Source organism: Wasmannia auropunctata, unplaced genomic scaffold (genome assembly GCF_000956235.1).
Source record: "Wasmannia auropunctata unplaced genomic scaffold, wasmannia.A_1.0 LD335996.1, whole genome shotgun sequence".
NCBI classification, from domain to species: domain Eukaryota; kingdom Metazoa; phylum Arthropoda; class Insecta; order Hymenoptera; family Formicidae; genus Wasmannia; species Wasmannia auropunctata.
In genome coordinates this window covers 3,190,879-3,208,578 of record NW_012026894.1, presented here as the reverse complement: position 1 = coordinate 3,208,578, position 17,700 = coordinate 3,190,879, and the positions used below count along the sequence as shown (strand labels likewise).

At 42.0% G+C, this 17,700-nt stretch overlaps 1 protein-coding gene and 1 long non-coding RNA gene across 2 annotated transcripts in view; one reads left to right on the top strand and one right to left on the bottom strand.

Annotated features, from left to right (window-relative positions):
- Positions 1-16,818, top strand: part of LOC105453728 (icarapin-like) — a 29,136-nt gene extending 12,318 nt beyond the window's left edge. The window contains exons 2-4 of the mRNA XM_011695910.1: positions 4,908-4,982; positions 13,586-13,704; positions 15,281-16,818. Of these exons, the coding sequence (XP_011694212.1) occupies positions 4,908-4,982; positions 13,586-13,704; positions 15,281-15,514 (428 nt within the window). The 3' untranslated portion in view covers positions 15,515-16,818. The remainder of the gene's footprint in view (positions 1-4,907; positions 4,983-13,585; positions 13,705-15,280) is intronic.
- LOC105453727 lies at positions 33-3,957 on the bottom strand. Its single transcript, XR_974911.1, has 3 exons — positions 3,587-3,957; positions 3,097-3,140; positions 33-2,341 (listed from the first exon to the last, which is right to left on the bottom strand). It is a non-coding gene; the product is annotated as an uncharacterized LOC105453727 (long non-coding RNA).
- Positions 16,819-17,700: the final 882 nt, after the last annotated feature.

The following is a 17,700-nucleotide window of genomic DNA, read 5'->3' as shown; positions in this document are numbered from 1 at the left end:
CGTGTGCTCTTCCGATCTGGGGGCTCTCTCTTCCCGTCTCTCTTTCCTCTCACTCAGCATTTTTCTCGTAAAACCATACGGCCCGCAAGGCCGAGAGCCTCTTGGAAATTTAAATAAACGGAAAAGCCTCGCCTCGCTAACGCAAAGTTTAAGGAATTTTAATAAAACGCCGGCCCCGGAGTTACCCATATACGACTTAAGGAGTACGCTCTAAAAAAGTGTAGCGTCGCGCGATCGTAATATCTTTGACAAATATTTATCCGTCCCACGTGATGGCGGTGGTGGTCCACGGTAAAATACACGCGTCGCGCGATAGAGTGAAAAGGGAAGCATATTTTACGAGAGACGTCGCGGCAGCGACGGTGTCGGACCTGTAATTTCTCGTTCCAACGGGGCCATGCATTTTTTTTTCCATGCAGTTACATCTCTTCCGGTAAACAGACTAAATAAACTGCGGGGCTCGTCCGCCGACAATCGAGCGAGGCCGGTCCCCTGTACCTGTCTCGTTTCGTTCGAGAAATGTGTATCGGTGGAAGCGAATGTGAAACGCGCGCGAGAGAATCACCGCCTGTGTTTCACCGCCGGCGAAATAAAGACGATGTAAATCCATCGAGGTGAAACAAATCTAGATTAACGGAAACAACAACAGTTGCAAAATTTGCTTAATCCAGAAAGGCGAAAATATTTCATCTAGTCTCGGTATGCCAACCAGGCGAAACAAAATTCTAATTTCGGGTATTTTTCCCTTCGGATTTAAGGTTTTTCGGGATAATCTATTTGAACGAGATAATCTTGAAACACATAAGACGGGAGATGCGGAATATCTTTAAATAATCAAGCGAAATATTTTGCCCTCCGGGTAAATTTGCACTGTTCGAAGGCGGGGAGCCGGCATTTTCAGTACAAAATAGGCGAACACGTCGCAGTATCTCCGTTATAAATAACGCGAGCATAATACTCGAACTTCCCAGTTAATTAAGCGCTCCATTAATATGATATTACGCTGTAAACAAAGGCAATTTCCCGCGGAATCTGCGCGAAATGGTTCGAAATTTTATTGCTCCTCGTTCTCCGTAATCGCTTATAATCCGCAGGTATTTCTAACTATCGTTCGATGCGAACTTGTTAAGCTGTTAATTTGATGCATCGTCGTCGTCGGGCAGCGAGTATTTTTCACAGTGGTTTTATCGTGCAAGCTCCTGTTGCGAAACTTTTCTGCGCGTTTAAAAACGGATAATATCCGTAATAGTAGAGATACGAAATGGAGAGAGAGAGAGAGAGAGAGAGAGAGAGAGGGGAGAGGGAGGGAGAACGCTCGCAATAACAATAGAAATCATCATCTATTCACGTCAATTTCGATGAATCGGATTAATACTCCGTTTGATTGACGGCTTCATTATCTTCCGCGGTAATTGCTGCTATACAGGTCGTCTTCGGCAAACTACGCTTACTCTTAACGATGCAGTAAGATGACGCGTTTTGGATATCACGAGCGAAAAGAGGGAAAGGCAGAGTTCTCTGCTGTTAAATTTTGTACGTTGAAGTTTTTAAACAGATTTTCAACATTTGTTCAAGTGCTAATTAGAATATAGATGTAAAGAATACCGTCGCCCATCGCGCGTATGTATCTGCGTTCGCCATATACCATATAAAATATACACACATATTCCCCAATGAACCTACCAATACTTTGGCGCAATTACTGTAATTGCCTTATATCGAAACGCTGCACGTTGGGTCGATCGAGTCGACAAGCATTCCAATTAAGCATTCCGCCGGCCGACGACGATTGCATATCCCAAATCTCCTATCGCCGTATTCTTGTACGAAGTGCAGTTTATTACTTTCAAAAAATTTTTCAAAAAATGGGAATCGCTAACTTGATACCCGATTGTAATCTTAATTAACCGGCGGGTTGCTGAGTGTTAGTCGTGAAACTATAGTACATTCAGCGGCGCTCGGGAAATAAAAAAAAAATGAAATTTGTGCACGCCAGAAAATCGATTTCAACCGCGGTAATAAAGAATTTAGTACGCGCATTTGTACTCTTAATTTTTGCCGTACTTTTTCACGCGGTTCTATGAGAATTCATAGTCACGCGAATTACGGGCCGTATCTCGATATTCGCCAGCGTAAAGCCAGTTCGCGATCCTAATAGAATCCAAATGCGCGATAATTCGAAGAGAATGCCGATAATATCCGACGATACTCGTCACTCTTTTCACTGCCGGAGGATATCTGCTTTTGACAGCTACACGGTGGTGGTCCACCCGTAAGAAGTGGAATTTTGCCAGCCGATTTCCGAGGATTGCCGCGCAAACGTCGAATTTCAGGGGCGAATCTATTGGAAAGAAAGGATCTCTTAAAAAATAATTTTACGCTATTATAGACAGGTCCTTTTTCAAAAAATAATTTAATGCAAAATAATTTTGTCCAAGAAGTATTCACAAAAGTGGGCGTCACGCGTTTCCTTCGACATCTCCCCGTCGAAAGATTTCCCGGAAATTTGATTCGCAAAACGCGCCGTTTTCGCCATCCGCTCCTGGCGAAACTTCTATTTCATTCTGCAGTCAATGGCAGCCGCGCCGCGACGCGACGCTGCGTCGGTCGTGCTCACAACGTGAACCCTCCCCTCGCGCGCGCGCGCGTCGTCCGCGGTTCCCTTTTTACCGCGGTGTCGCATTAAGCCCGCCTAATGTCACTCGAAGAAGCGCGACGGCGCGGGCGGAAAGGGAATGGAGAAAAGTGGCAAGTATAAAAAACGAGCGGACCCGATAGATCGATCCGGCGGAAATTTCTCAGGGGAACAACGCCCGCGAGCCGCGCGGTGCCGCAGGCCGTTCAAGCGCTATCCTACATCCATCACGCGGAATTTGCACATTGGCGCTGGACAACTAGATTTACTGGCGAAATACCAACCGGCGGGGGAGAGAGAGAGAGAGAGAGGGCGGCGGGCCGTCTCATCACGGAAGGAATCCCACGCAATTTATAAGGCGTATATAAATTGAAAATTATTAGAAAGAAATAATTTCATTGCAGCATAATACATACTTATATGAATATTTATATTGCCTCTTTCATACTAATGTAACTTACTCCTTAACGCGCGCTCTCGTCGAAGCTCGAATGTTACGATCAACCTAGGAAAAAAGATCATCACAGATTAAATTTCTGAGGTAAAAGCGTACCTTCGTTCTCTCAATTAAAGCGGAAAAATATAGCCGCGTCACAATGATCAACAATATCGGTAAAGTGTTAAAGCACAACGGACCCGATAGACGTTCATATATTTCGCGCGTTGAATTGCAATGTAAATAATTAATCGTCACTATTTATCAACGCGGTAATGCATAGTGGACGCATAAATTCGTAACGTATTATTAATCTCTTACGCGATGAAAATTTGTGCTTTTACGAGAGCGATCGATACGAGAGGAAGAGAGCAGCGCGGACGCGCGTTTTATCAATCCCGCGAAATTAACAATTTAATTTTGTGACACGTATCCGTATTTCCGCCTGGGAAATTAATATACACGTCCGGGGATCGATTTTCCCGCGAGAATGCGGGTCCGATAAGATCCGACACCTTTTCCGCGCCGATTCCGTCAGAGGCTCTTTTCGAGGCTGCCCATATCAATCTCCGCCCGGCGTTTTTCAGTTGTATGCGAGCTCACGCCCGCGGATTTTCTCGGGGTCCGCGCTTACTGCGCTTCTTGCATGCAGAAGGGGGGAATAGATTGACTGAAATTGACACCTACACTCCCGCCCGTCAATGCGAATTGACGACGACCGAATTGGATAATCGGTGGAAACGCCAGCGATCCCGCCGCAGCGATGTGAACATATCGCTGGCACGTCCTCTCATCTTTATTCTCACATCATTGTCACTTTCGTCCCCGTTTCGTTTACCCCTAATTTCTCAATATAACCTATCTTTTATCGGATCTTTTAACCTACGGTACTCGATATCAGCGCGCGACGAGCTTTTTATTTCTTCGACAGTGTTCAGAACTGAGTCTTTTTCTTTCTCTCTTTTTTTTCTTTTCCTCAAAGTTCATACGTTCTATGGAAAACTTTTTGTCTCATCACGATGGCAGCAACGTAAAAATTTGCGGTAATTCATGAGATTATTTGTAACGTGTTCTGTTCGTCAAAAGTAAAAATATTATATCGGACAATTTTGCAGAAAAATCCACGTGGATTCGAGATGTCGCGGTCGGTAATATTCGTTAGAAATCCTTCACGAGCGCACCGCTATCTGGAATGGATGATGTATGATGTAATTAATGGTTATTTCGCGGCTAATTGCCCGAGCGATTATGACTTTTCCGCGTGTATATCGTCGCGGCGCTGCCACGGCGAACATGAGAAGGAAGTTTTAAATAGCACCGTCCTAAATAAATTGCTGACTAAGTTCGCTCATCGATATATTTTAATTCTTAATATACACCGACATAAATGTGTGAATTATGACATAAAATAGATTGAGTTTAATTAAATATAAATTATCATTTATATTTTATATTTACCAACGATTGCATATATATCAATAACGTAATATTATTCAGGGCTTCTTAAGAACCCATTAAATCGATCAAGAAATTGAAAAGCTAGCGAAAACATAATTTTGACCTATAGCTAAAAATGTACTGAACTCATTTAATTCTTCATAAGTCAATTATACATTAATAAAGAGGGCATTACCTTGTAATTTCTGTACAATCCCTCACGATATCTTTTTAAATGAAAATTTCAAGATCTAAAATATATTAATTGTAAAATATGTTCAATTTGATAAGATATAATATAATTCGTTTAGACTTGATATGTTTGAATAAGATTTTGCAAGTACGTTGATTTCTACCGTAAGAAATGCATTGCATACTAAATGACTACTTTTATTACAGGTGGATTCGATTCGTCTGAGGAGGAGGATTTCGACAGTGTGGGCTTCAACTTGGCTATGCCTAACTTCTTTTCTGGTATGTAATATTTACAATTATGTCAAAGTGAACCACAATTGTATATGATATAGCTTTGATTTCTCTAATGTATATGTTTGTTTTTTTTAATTGCATTACATATTCTCTCTTTTTCTCTCTCTTTTTCTTTCCTTTCTGCAAATTAAAACAAATAAATATATATATTTGAAATGTAAAAGAAAAAAAAGAAAAAGGGAGACAGAAAGAGAGGAGAAATAATTGCAATAAAATAGAAAGAGCGTTATAATCGGCAAAAGGAAAGAAATTTCGTGTCACCTGATATTGTTTCATATTATATCAACTAATTTTTATTAATAAATTGCACAAATTCGTGCACATTTTTATCGTATGTTTCACACTGGATATGGTCGCGATGAAATTTCAATTTTATTAATTCGATGTAAAATGCTATATTTAATGGAAATACGAAATGAATGTGTTGTGGTATTTTTGATGTTGAATACGCGCTGAAGATACGGAGTTTATGGACGGCCCGGTTCGCGTTAAATCAGACGCTAAATACAGGCGCGAACGCAACCCGTTATTTTCATTAGCGCCTCCACACTTCTGCGCTCTCCGGCACAGAGATTCGCAAACGCCGGTACACACGCGAGAGTGCGAAATTTGTGTGCCTCTGACAGGTGGATCATAGAGGTGTGCGCAAATATCGCGCGCACGCATCGTACGGGCGGCCGGAAATGTAACGTGCATCCACGATTGCATCGCGCGCGTCAGCCTCACATCCCGCTTACATACGGTTTGTCTGAGCGTAACTTCCGTCAGTCTGCGCCTACAGGGACATTTGGTATTGTTTATGGTATACCAATTACCGCGTTTCAACATCGTTCGTATATAGCTATTGCTTTAGCGGTAACCACACGTACGGGCGGACTAATCGATAGCCGTTCGGTATCATTAAAAAACCGATTATTAGTGCAGCACTTTATTATTTTATGCATCGCGCGCATATACACGAATATCTTTCGCAATAATAGTTCGTTGCATTAATCGAAGGTTCGCTCTCGCCACACGTTTATTTGAGCAACGTGTATTTAATGCATTGGGGTTATAAACGAAGTTAAAAGCTAAAATCAGCTCGCAAATAAAATTTTTATCTTTACAAAATTTCACATTCGAATGCAATTCAAAATTTATACAGACCTGTTAGAAGAAAAATATTATCTCTTTAGAGAAGAAAGCGAGCTTGAACTTTTTAAGTTCTAAGAAACAGGTTGTTCGAATGAGAGAGGTAAGGATTTTTTATCGAGCAAGACATGTGGTACCTGTAAAACGCAAAATATGTAATCTTCTTTCCCAACACAGGTAATAACAATTGGAATTTCAAATGCCGGCGTTATCGGTGCATTAAGTCAGCATGCGCGTATTCTGCAGATTATCGCGCGGCTTTACGGAAGGCAACTTCCGCTCTTCCGCGTTCTAGGATGATCAACAATCTACCTGCCGTAAACCAGTTCGACTGGGAGATATGTCGGTCATACGTGTACACGGCTTGCGCGCGTGTGTATATGCGACCGCGGTAATAATGTCTCGCGGGTAATGAGTCGCTTATTTGTGTGTGGGCGCGTATGGTACACACGTATATACATATACGCGAGAGCCGGCCCGTCACTCTCATTGCGCAACAATTCCAAGCTCCGGATCTGTGTATCGCGTAACGATACCGCGCCCGTAGGTCATACCTTCAGTTCGATCAATGCGTTGCTATTTGGCCATCATCGATGATCGCATTTAAGGGAATCCGCATGCGGAATTGGACCCGCATTAATGTGATTTGCTGATCGCGCTATCAGCGCCGGACTTTTGTTCCGGAGAATGTACGTCGCGCGATAGCCGGCGGCGCAAAATCGAAATTCTGAAAAAATTTAAATTGACGTCTCCTCAAAAGGGCGGAATATAATCGTCGGGAAAGAATAAAAATATCCCGCTGTAGAATGTATTTAAGAATAAAATTTGGAATGTAAATACTCCCGTACGAGTATGTGGCTTGTCAAAATCAGAGAAGAAGGAAATCTTTCTGATTGGAATCTAGGAAGGAAAACTAACACACAGCAAGGTTCGCCTCGCTTCCTCCTACTTCCTCTTCCGGAAGAGTAAATATGGAATAGACAAATACAAATCGACGCTGATACGTATAACGTCTTCGTAGTATCCCCGCGGTTATGCTGCGAAGAAATTTGCAGAAGATGAACACGCGCACGCTGCGGATCGCGATCGTGCAATCGAATGCATCTGGAAAAACTTGTTTATCTTCGAACGTTTTTTTTTCCCCCCGATCGTACTCGGGAACTACTCGGTGTGTACAAACGGGAGTTAAACAAAACGACAGTGAAAAAGCCGTTCTCGTTGTATATTTTTGGTGCCTTTTTACTAACTAATATTTAACAAAATTCTCGTTAAATATTTTCATGCGTTTCGCGCACACAACGCGCGTTTTATAAATATTTATAGAGCCCAAACAATATGCATCAAACGTCGAATATGCATCCGAATAAGCAAAAAAATTTTTACATGGGGAACGGCGCCCTCTGAAAAAATTCACGCGATTCTCCCCCCGAAATGCAGAAGGCGATTTCGGGCGCAATTTCCTTAATGCACGTATAAGCGCTATCGCGGTTCTTATCGCGAGATATATAAGCTATACGGAGAGTAGCCTGTATAGTGTTACGTCTATCGCGCCGTTAATCGATATATGCAATTGCAGTATTACACCCCGGCGAGAGAAAGAATAACAGGTAGCCGTGGTATTCTAATGAAAGCAATTACCAGAAAATATTGTTCTAATTAGCCAAGTTGCGATTACTAAACGTTGCGTTACAAAAAGCTAGAGATTTTCCCTCAGGGCGCGCGAGGGGAAGAGTCGATCGATAATAAAACTCCGTAAATTCGGATTTTATAGAACGTAATGTAATATTGAACGCCGGTTTTTAGCGCTTGGAAATCCAGCGCGTTTAATATACCGACGGTATTAATTCATCTATGAAAAAATTTAACTAAAAATGCATAAAAATTAAGACGACTTCTTGCATAAGATAATCGTGTTAACTCTCGTCAGATACAGATCTTTCTCACGTTCGCTTATCCCAAAGTCTTCCCCGATATCATCGTGTATTATCATATTAGGTAAACGTGATCGCCAAATTTGATTTGACCGGCGACAACGTTGCATCGCAAATTCGTATCAGGAGAAATAACGTTTCGTGATAACGTTTTTCATCCGCGGGAGACGAGAGGCTCGGAGTCATTCCTTTATCTGTGTTGCGATCCCTGTGTATCATCAGCCGGCAGAGATTTGGCGCACGCGTCGCCGATGACAAATATCTTCGTGCGTGCATTATTTTTGCGCGGTCGTAAAAACACGCGGTACGAAGAAAGGTTGGCCGATCGATCGATCGATCGGCGTGATTAACGGTGTTATCGCGTGGAATTCGTAACAAGATCCCGAGATCCGAGCGGCGCGGCGTGCGGGAAGGTATAGGCAGCGGGCGAGACGGCACGTGCGTGTGCGGCGCGCCCCGAACAGAATAAAATCTGCTGCGGCGATGAAACGTCGCGTTTCATGGCCTTTCGAAGTAGCGCAACGGGTAAAGGTCGCGACGTTAAACGCTAAGCTCGCGATAATATGAAATAATGTAGACGCGAGAAATAATAGCTGCACGCTATAATAAATAATGTGCAACTCCCGCGGCAGCGTTTGTGTGCAAAAAACTGGCATCATTTTGAGAGGACAAATGCGCAGTTAAAAATTATATTAAATATAGATACATTTTGGCGTACAATAAATGAAACTGATATTAAACGCAATTGCGTTAAATTAAAAATACCTGTTTTTATTAAAATAAATTATTAATGCTAAAGGTAAAAGAAGATTATGAACTGGAAAATATGTTTTTATGCAGTTTATTTGTATCAAAATTTATATGAGAAAGAAATAAATCGCTGAATTTTTTTAACAGGTATATACGTATAAATTGTACGTGCGGAAAGTATGGATAAAGCGCCCGGAGAATTGATAGTTCCATAGTTTAATGTCATTACGAGTTTTTCCTGAGCGCTGATCCCTTTTGCAGACCGCTCGTCCTTTCCAATAAAGAAAGCTCTCCTCTATCCTGAAATTTCGCTTGATATCGCGCGCGGCGTGATTAAAGCGCGACCGAAAATTAAATTTTTTTAAGAGAAAATTAACAGGTCGCGCAAGAGAATTAATTGGCGCGACTACTCGCGACCTCTGCTATTTTCAAAGAGTACGTCGCTCTCTCGCACGGCATATTTTGCCAGGGTGGCAAGGGATGGACGCGCGCCATATACACCGCCGCAACCGTGCATATACTGCAAATTAATAAATTAATGAATTGATAAATTAATAGATAAATTTGGCGATAACTCTGCGCAGAGCAATTTATCGGTGAAATTTATTAAGAGGGAAGGCTTAATGAATTTTACGATGTATTTTTCGATATCCTATGAATATCGAAAAATATCGTAAATTATATCGATATTGAATTATTATTTTTACAGAGTTTCGTTTTGCGTTACAAATGCTGGATTATAAAGCGCTTTTCTTAAGCTATTTCTTATTAGAAATATATCTGCAGGGAAAATAAAAAGTATAAACAAGGTAAATATAAAAATAGATAGATAAGCATTAAAGAATGTCTAGATTCGTGATTTGCATCACTAAAGCTCAACTTCCGATCGACTTCCTGGACGAATCGCAAAGGCTTCGCGGACACGAGAAAGGAGATAAATTCGTGAGCCGCGTGCATAGCCGCATGCGATCCTTTACGTCCATCGCATATATCAAATCCCACAGGAGGTGGGCACTCGTGCAGAATGCGGTCCGCAACGAATAGTTTCAGTAGTATGCCTATTTGCAAGTCGCGACACGCTCAAGTCGCCGTGACGTCAGGCTCGAAGCTCGAAGCTTTGATTACATTACCGTGTGCGTCCGATCGACCGAAGCGGGAGCGGAGATTCGACCGGCGCGAGTCGGCGCGAGGCCGGCCACTCGTCGCCGCATAGAATCAGAAATGCGCCGACACGTTCGAGAGATTCGTGCGCTCCTTCCCGACGCGATCGCGGGATAAAGATAAAAAAAAAACAAGATGACGTGCGAGAAGGGGAGGAGGGAGAAAAAAATAAGTACTTCGTCGCACGACAGTTTTCGCAACGCGCGCGAATTGGAAGGTAGCGAAATATCGATCACGAAGCAAAGGTTGCCGCGGGATCGAGCGCGCGGCATCCAAGGTCGGCACACGCGAGAGAGCCGCAAAGTTTATCAGATCACTTTCACCATTGAGAGGATTTTAACGGTGCGCGCGTTTGCCAAAAGCAAACTGGGAATGATGACGATAATCGGTCCCGATCCGCCGCCGCTGCACCGCCGCCATGCTGCCGCCGGTATAATTCGTAATCCCGGGGACTGAAAGCAACCACCGGCACACCGAATGGGACGGCAATTTACGGTATAATCGTTGATTGCGCGACTCGATGAATCGTTATTCAAATCCGCGTGACGCGCGGCACCGTGGGAGGCCGGCGCGCGGGATGGAAACGGGCCCGGGGGACCGGGAGGGCGAGCGGGGGTGCCCTACGGATGCCAATTTCCCAATCATTTTACATGCTGTTTATTATTTTAGCGTCACGAATAATTTGGAATTTAATATACGAATGGCAGTCGTCATCAAGTGCGATATACCTCCAATTCTGCGCGAAAGGAGAAACGAGATGCATGACTTTAACAAATTGGAAAATACTTCTGGAAAATATTACCGCGAGTATCTCTCGAGAATTAGCTAATTTCCACGTGGATCTTTCTTATATACACGCGCCTCTATTCACTTATATTTTTATTCTCAAGTTAATTCGTAGCCAATAATTCCGCGAGGTAATTTCCATACGCGTTTAGCATGATTATGCTAAAATATAACCGTGAAATGGATTATATTCATGCTAAACATATGCGTAATATGTCCCACCTAATTTTGAGGCCAGTGGTTGGCCTTCCCCTGAACTTTCGATACCAGTTCCGCGAGCTCGTATTTTTCCAACTCGGAACTCCATAAGATATTCATGTTGCCATCGTCGAAAACTGTTAATTATTAGTTTCGCTTGCACTTTGTCAATAAAGGCGTCGTCATCGTATCTAATTTCATAGAAGATAAATCAGAATTAGCGTAATTAAAGCTTGCAGCACGTCACAAGGCGCGGGTGACACGAACGATAAAATCGTTCCGTACACGAGATTTAAATCACCATTGAAAGATACGATCGCGGTGTAATTATTTTGCGCAAAAAATCGACGGCGCGTATACATTTAACTTCAAATTCGCTCATTTATATTATTATTATCGTAGATATAACGTTAAACCGGCACTTTAAATCTCGTCCCGATGAAAATATCGCCGAAATTTGCATTTTTAAATATTTTTACTCTCTAAATCACTTAACGATTTCGCGAGTCGCGTAATAAAACTTGTTACTTGTTGCTCGCTAAACTCGAAATCGATACTATAACGTATTTCCTTTCGTTGATTTAGCCGTATTTGATAAATCGCCCCGCTTCGTATTCGGCCCGCGTCGAATTTCGAAATAAATGAAAATTACGGACGTAAGCCATTTTTAACAATAACAGGCCGTTTTGCCAGCTAATTAAAATTATCGCGCGCAAAGAGCCGGTAACGCGTCGATTTCGGCAGCATATCCGATGCCGTTTCCTCTCCCGCTCTCCGGCCTCTCCCTCGCCCGCCCGCGTACAGCGAATTTTTCTATATATAATATGCAAACGAAGCCACTGTCGAATAATATGCTGGCCCGGCGCGTTCCTCATTGACATTCCACACAGCAATAATCAGCCGATACAGTCGACTATTTTTGCTCGGGCAGTCGCATTGTAAGCGCAATAAAGTATGCAAAATTTATCGCCACGGTCGGCATCCTCTCCAACGTTTTCTCGCGTAGGTATACGCGCTATCCGATCGCAGCATAAATTATTATTACATTTTACAAACTACTGGGTCGCGGGATCAACTGCCATTTTATTTATAACACGTAACGGCGACGTCTTATCGCGAAACTTGCGGGAATTGCATAATGACATGCGAGTCCGTAGACATGTAAATATTTTCGCGTATAAATATTTATTCAAAGAGATTCGAAGTTTCCTTGCGGGAAGGCTGAGATGATTGCAAGACAAAAGAGAAAAGAATAGACAGGGTCGATATTGAAAAAAAAAATACAAAGAATTTGTTAACAATCTCTAATAACGCGATTAAATTCCGTTCGACTGCATCGCTATTTAAATTACGGTAATGATTACATAGTAATTATTGATCGTTCGGGGGAATAATTTTACATTATAGGGGAGAGTAAAAGAGGGAGATAAAGAGCGCAAACGCGCCGTTAAATAGACTCGATTATTATCGATTATTACATTCGTTTACCGCCGAAACGCAGCCGACTCTTCGAATGTGTGTACACAGTTCTTTTCGCGAGAACTTGCCGAAAAAGGGATGACACGCGGACGTGTTACTGCTCCCATTTGTTGTTTGTGATGCGACCATTCGGCCCTTGACTTGTCGCGCTGGTGTGCACACGACCTGATTCACGCCGAATCGCAATAAAGCCGCTATTGGATCGTCAAAATGAAACGAAAGGGTCACCGGGCGGAGACAACGGTAGAACGCAGTTGCTAAATGTGCAAAAATTGCCACGCCAATGCGATCTTGGACACGGTTGCCACTGCAGCGCAATCTTTAACGCAGACACGCAGAAGTCGACGAACTTAAAAAAATTAAGCGGCGAAAGTTCGATAATATTTTAAAAACACGATACGATAGATTAAACATGAGGCAATAAAAAATACACGATACGAGAGATTAAAAATGGAGCAGTAGATATTGGATGAAAATTATGTGTGCGTCGATTAACGAGAGCTTCACTGCAAATTAGATAATGGCCGCGTGCAGCAAAAGTCAGCGTTTGAGCAAGCGCTCTGCGCCGATTAGATTATACTTGTAGATCCAGAGGAATAGTTCTATCTCGAGGAAACTTTCAAGTTGTAAGATAAACATTCTGTTGGACACTACTCATATGAGGGGAAATATATGTATAGTTTGTACAACTATATTTACATACTCGTACGTGTGTTCTTGCAAATTAAAAAAATTTTTTATCGGGTCATTTATAGATTTTCTCTTTTGTTCTTTAAATTGATTGTCGTTCGGCTCAATGGGTCCATCACTGTATGCTCGATTTCCTAAATCAAAAATCATGCAGGCGCAATTTTGTTGTCCGACGGTTACACGCGATTCTAATAAGCGCGTCACCCCCAGATGCTTGACAAATATTTTTTAAACAGTCACCGGCGCTTACACCTGCTTTAAATTCATTTAAATTCGTCCATTATCGAGCGCACTTTACCGGATCGTTGTTATTGACATTTACAAATAAAATCAAGCAGCCAATTTAAAAATTTTACAAAGGCATTACAAACGAACGTGTATATATATGACTGCGCGTATTGCTTATACACTTACAGGGGGACTCTCTATCTAATTTTCGCTCCTGTTTTTTATTTTTTTCAGATTCTTTTCGGGATACCATCAACGGGCTTAGGCAAAGACTCCTGAACTACTTCTGGAATATGCCCGACATTACGGACATCAAGATTCCCGATGGGGCGAACACGACATCCACAACTAAGGTAAAATACTCGGCAGACTCAATTTACAAATAAGAAATCGCTAATCCACGAATTAACGATTTCGCCGCCGCCGTTCGCCAGAGATCTATACGCTGTTGATCAAATCAACATGGATTATCGCGGATTGTGTTCTTAAACTAAAATGCCGATTTGGCGCGCGCCGCGTGCAGCTCTCGCGTCGGATCGAATTTCGAGCGGAGTAAAATCCCCGGCGACACGCGGAGAGGAAGCTCCGCGTCGCGTCGCGGACCGTCGCGGCCCGGACCGGACGCGTCGCGCGGGCGGGCGGATAATGCATCGCCAGCAATTTACGTACATACACGTGCAAACTACAGCAACGAGATAACGGCGGAGGGACCCAGGGGGGAGGGGAGGGGAACGGGAGGAAGGGAGGATCCCCTTAACAATGGTACGGTAGCGTCAAGTGTGCGGCAACGAGGAGGAGAGAGGGGGTGGGGAGGGGTGATCGGATTACCGCATTTCCCGTCGCGTATTGTTACACGCTCGGAATCTGCGCGCCGCCATATCTAGCTCCGATATTTAAGTCGCTTAACGCGTAATGCGACTTGCCGCACAAAGCGCGACTAACGGAAGCGGATAACTGCCCGCCGAAAAGTTCGCCCGCGCTGCTTCCGCGAATTCTGCAGTGCATCCTCGGACACCGGGCTGCCGCATCGCGTTCGTCGTTTCGCACGCGTACGCGGTCAGCGGGAGGAGAGAGGAGAGAAAGGGAGAAAAGGGGAGAGTGTTTAGTGTTTTCTGAGATGACACGGCGAGCGGGGAGAGATCTAGTTTTATTTTTATAAATTTTTCTCATTAACGTACGATTATTATCCGCCATAATCGAGATATTTATTTAATCGCGAGCTCTTCTCACGCTCTTAAAGAGCGTATCGAGGTTTATATCACAATCCCGCTTATGAATAATATTCCTCTCTAATGCCGTTCAAACGTCGAGGAATTAAACGTGCGCGCGCATCACGTGAAACGTCATAAGAACGCATTAAAAACGATGACATGTGAAATTGTAACGTGATGTAGCATTTTGTAAGGAAAATTGTACGGAGGACTTTCGTCATTGCGCTTTCACACGTAGAAAGGTGTAGAAAGTTCTAATTAAATAGAGCGATTCTGATAATTCATACTGATGAAGCACTCCGTGAATCTCCTTGTTTAGCAGAGCAAACCGCAAATCGTATCGGCACTGTCATGTATTAAACGCAGTTAAATCCACGCAGCGTTGCAAATTCTTCAATAATTGGAGCTTAATTAATTTTGACGATGCGTTTGTCAGTTTGTAGAGCTGCAAATTGTTCGATAAACCCGTTTGCGCCCCTGTCTATACCAGCTCTCGTTCCTTCGGGGACATGTGTAACGCACATGCTATCTTTCCGAAGAACTTCGTTATTACGAATCGAACTACATTTGGCGATTGAGGGAGGGAAAAATTGTTAAATTGGTTCCCAATTACCGAGAATCGTCCCACACGCGATTTCGTATCTCGATAAGAAATACCGCCGAAGACACTTATACGTATCACGGATTGTTCACGCGGCTTCTCTTTGTCTGATTGCAGATCATCAACGGCCACGTGGTGACGATCAACGAGACGACTTACACGAGCGGCGACGAGCTCGGCGGCACCGCATTCCGCATTCGTATAGTCGACGTGAAGCCGCTGAACGACACCGAGACGATCGAGGGAAATACCGGCGAGCCGGCGGTGAGGCCGGAGTCGCCGGAGAGCCGTGAGACGGTCGAGGATTTCAACAACGAGATTTCGAAGAACACGGAAACGCTGACCGCCTAACAGGCGGTCGGCCCGCTCCGCGAGACACGCCGGCGATCTTCGGCGGTGTCCGGGTGGATTTCCGGGTGGAGAGGAAGAAACGACCTTTATAACGTGGCTGTAGTAGAGTAACTTCGACGCCACACACCGCGGTGTGCGTCGCGTTAAAATATAAAGCATTACTGTAATATATACATATATATCTATAAAGTTGTGTTTCTGTTATTTCCTATCGCTTCTCGATAGTATATGTATACGTTTACCTGCGTCTCTCCGGGAAAGAAAGAGGAGATCGCCGTTGTCAAAAAGGATAAACTGGAACATTTGTAAATACATGAATAACACAAATAGAGAAGGTTAATTAGTTTCAGTTAATTGTGATAATTTGATTTTAATTAATTGATTGAAAGCTTTTAAGTCATTGCGAATCAGATTAAAATTCTCAGTTATACGTGAAATTAAAATAGATGAGATTTAAAGCTCAATGCGCATTTACATTTTTCAGCCGAATATTTTATTCTGAAAATAGTTGAATTTTATACGTATTGCGACATATACGCTTTATTAAAAGACACGTCCACCGGCGATTGATATGGAAATAAAATGTTGTTGTGTGTGATTTCTTGTATTTTTTTTTCAGATTAGTTACTTGGACCCCCTTCTAATTTATATCTAATATTCGTACACGTTAATATGTATATCCAACAACATTTCGAAATGGCGTTAAAGATTTTTATATATTTTGTAAATTAGCAGAAATAAACATAAAAGTGGTATGCGTGCGATAATTAACCCGTAATATTTAATATATGTCCAATTTATATATTTCCTGTATGTAATTCTCGCGTATCTCGTTCTGCCTTACATATATGAATGCCGCAGCAAAAAAGGTGAAAGCATCGATACTCGGAGCCACACAGCTTCGTGTATCATTCACATATCACGCCGGTTTACTGGCTAACACACAGTCGTATTTATATATACATAAATATGCAAGGCCATTTTGTAATAACTAATTATACCGCTCTATCGTCAAGCGGAATATCTGCGCCAGTCCAGTTTGTCACGTTTCACGCGACCAAATACGAATATGAATATATATATAAATTATTGCTGTATCGCATTAGCATCGCAGACAGCATGCGTGTTTGAAATCGGAACGTAAGACGAATCTTATGATGTAGTGTCTAAAAGGCGGGTTACGTCCCGATTTTGAAGTGCTGTCTGAGATAATGCTTTATACGCTCGTGAAACGACGCGAAAAAACTTCCTGTGAAAGATTGCACAAAGCTGATATTTAATAAATCTGTAATTTCGTATGCATATATTCAGATATCCCGTTCAGACAACCCGTTCTAATTCCCTTGACAATGGTATCTTTCAGCGCTGAAAAATGTTGAGTCGAATAAGGCATGTACAATTATGTGGTCAAGTGCCCACGCAAGTAAACAATTTACGAAGGAAATATTTAAAATATTCGTCCCATAGAACGTCGATTTTCTTTTATAATTTTATAGAAAGAAAAATGTACACGTTCCTATTATGCTGCTACTCTCGCATATTTCTATATACGTACAGATTGTATTTCATACAGATTATAAATCTGTAAGTTAACCAGAGAAAAGTTGATATAATAAAATAAAAATAATAGTATTATATTCGCACAACTGCTATATATGTAATATGTAATTCACGTAAGTTTACGATTTAAATATTTCCTTGATAATTTTGATTCCAGTATTTTAAAGGTCTTAAGATAAAGATCCAAATTAGATTTTTGAGTTAAGAATCGAAAATATTGAATTTAATAAATTACACAAACTTTCTCAAAGTTTTCTCTGTAAAATTATCAATTACTAAAATCAATTTTTAAAATCAATTGTAGTACACGCGCATATAACGTTGTTGTAAATAGTTTATAAAGTTTTTCGCTACTATCATAACATTTTGATTTTCTTGGCCATCCATTTTTTAAATAACAATGCAAATAAGTAAATAGCGCCTGAATAGCACAAAATAAAAACTATTGACGCTTTCAATCATCGGGCGGTGTTTTAGGTCTAATGATTACTTTTAAGAATTTCATCTTTTTATCTTTAAATTTATACGTTGATCACTATTCGATTTTTAAACCTAATTTTTTGTCAAAGCTGGAAATATAGTTTCATGTAATTAAATTAATATTACATTATTGCTGGCGATGCTAA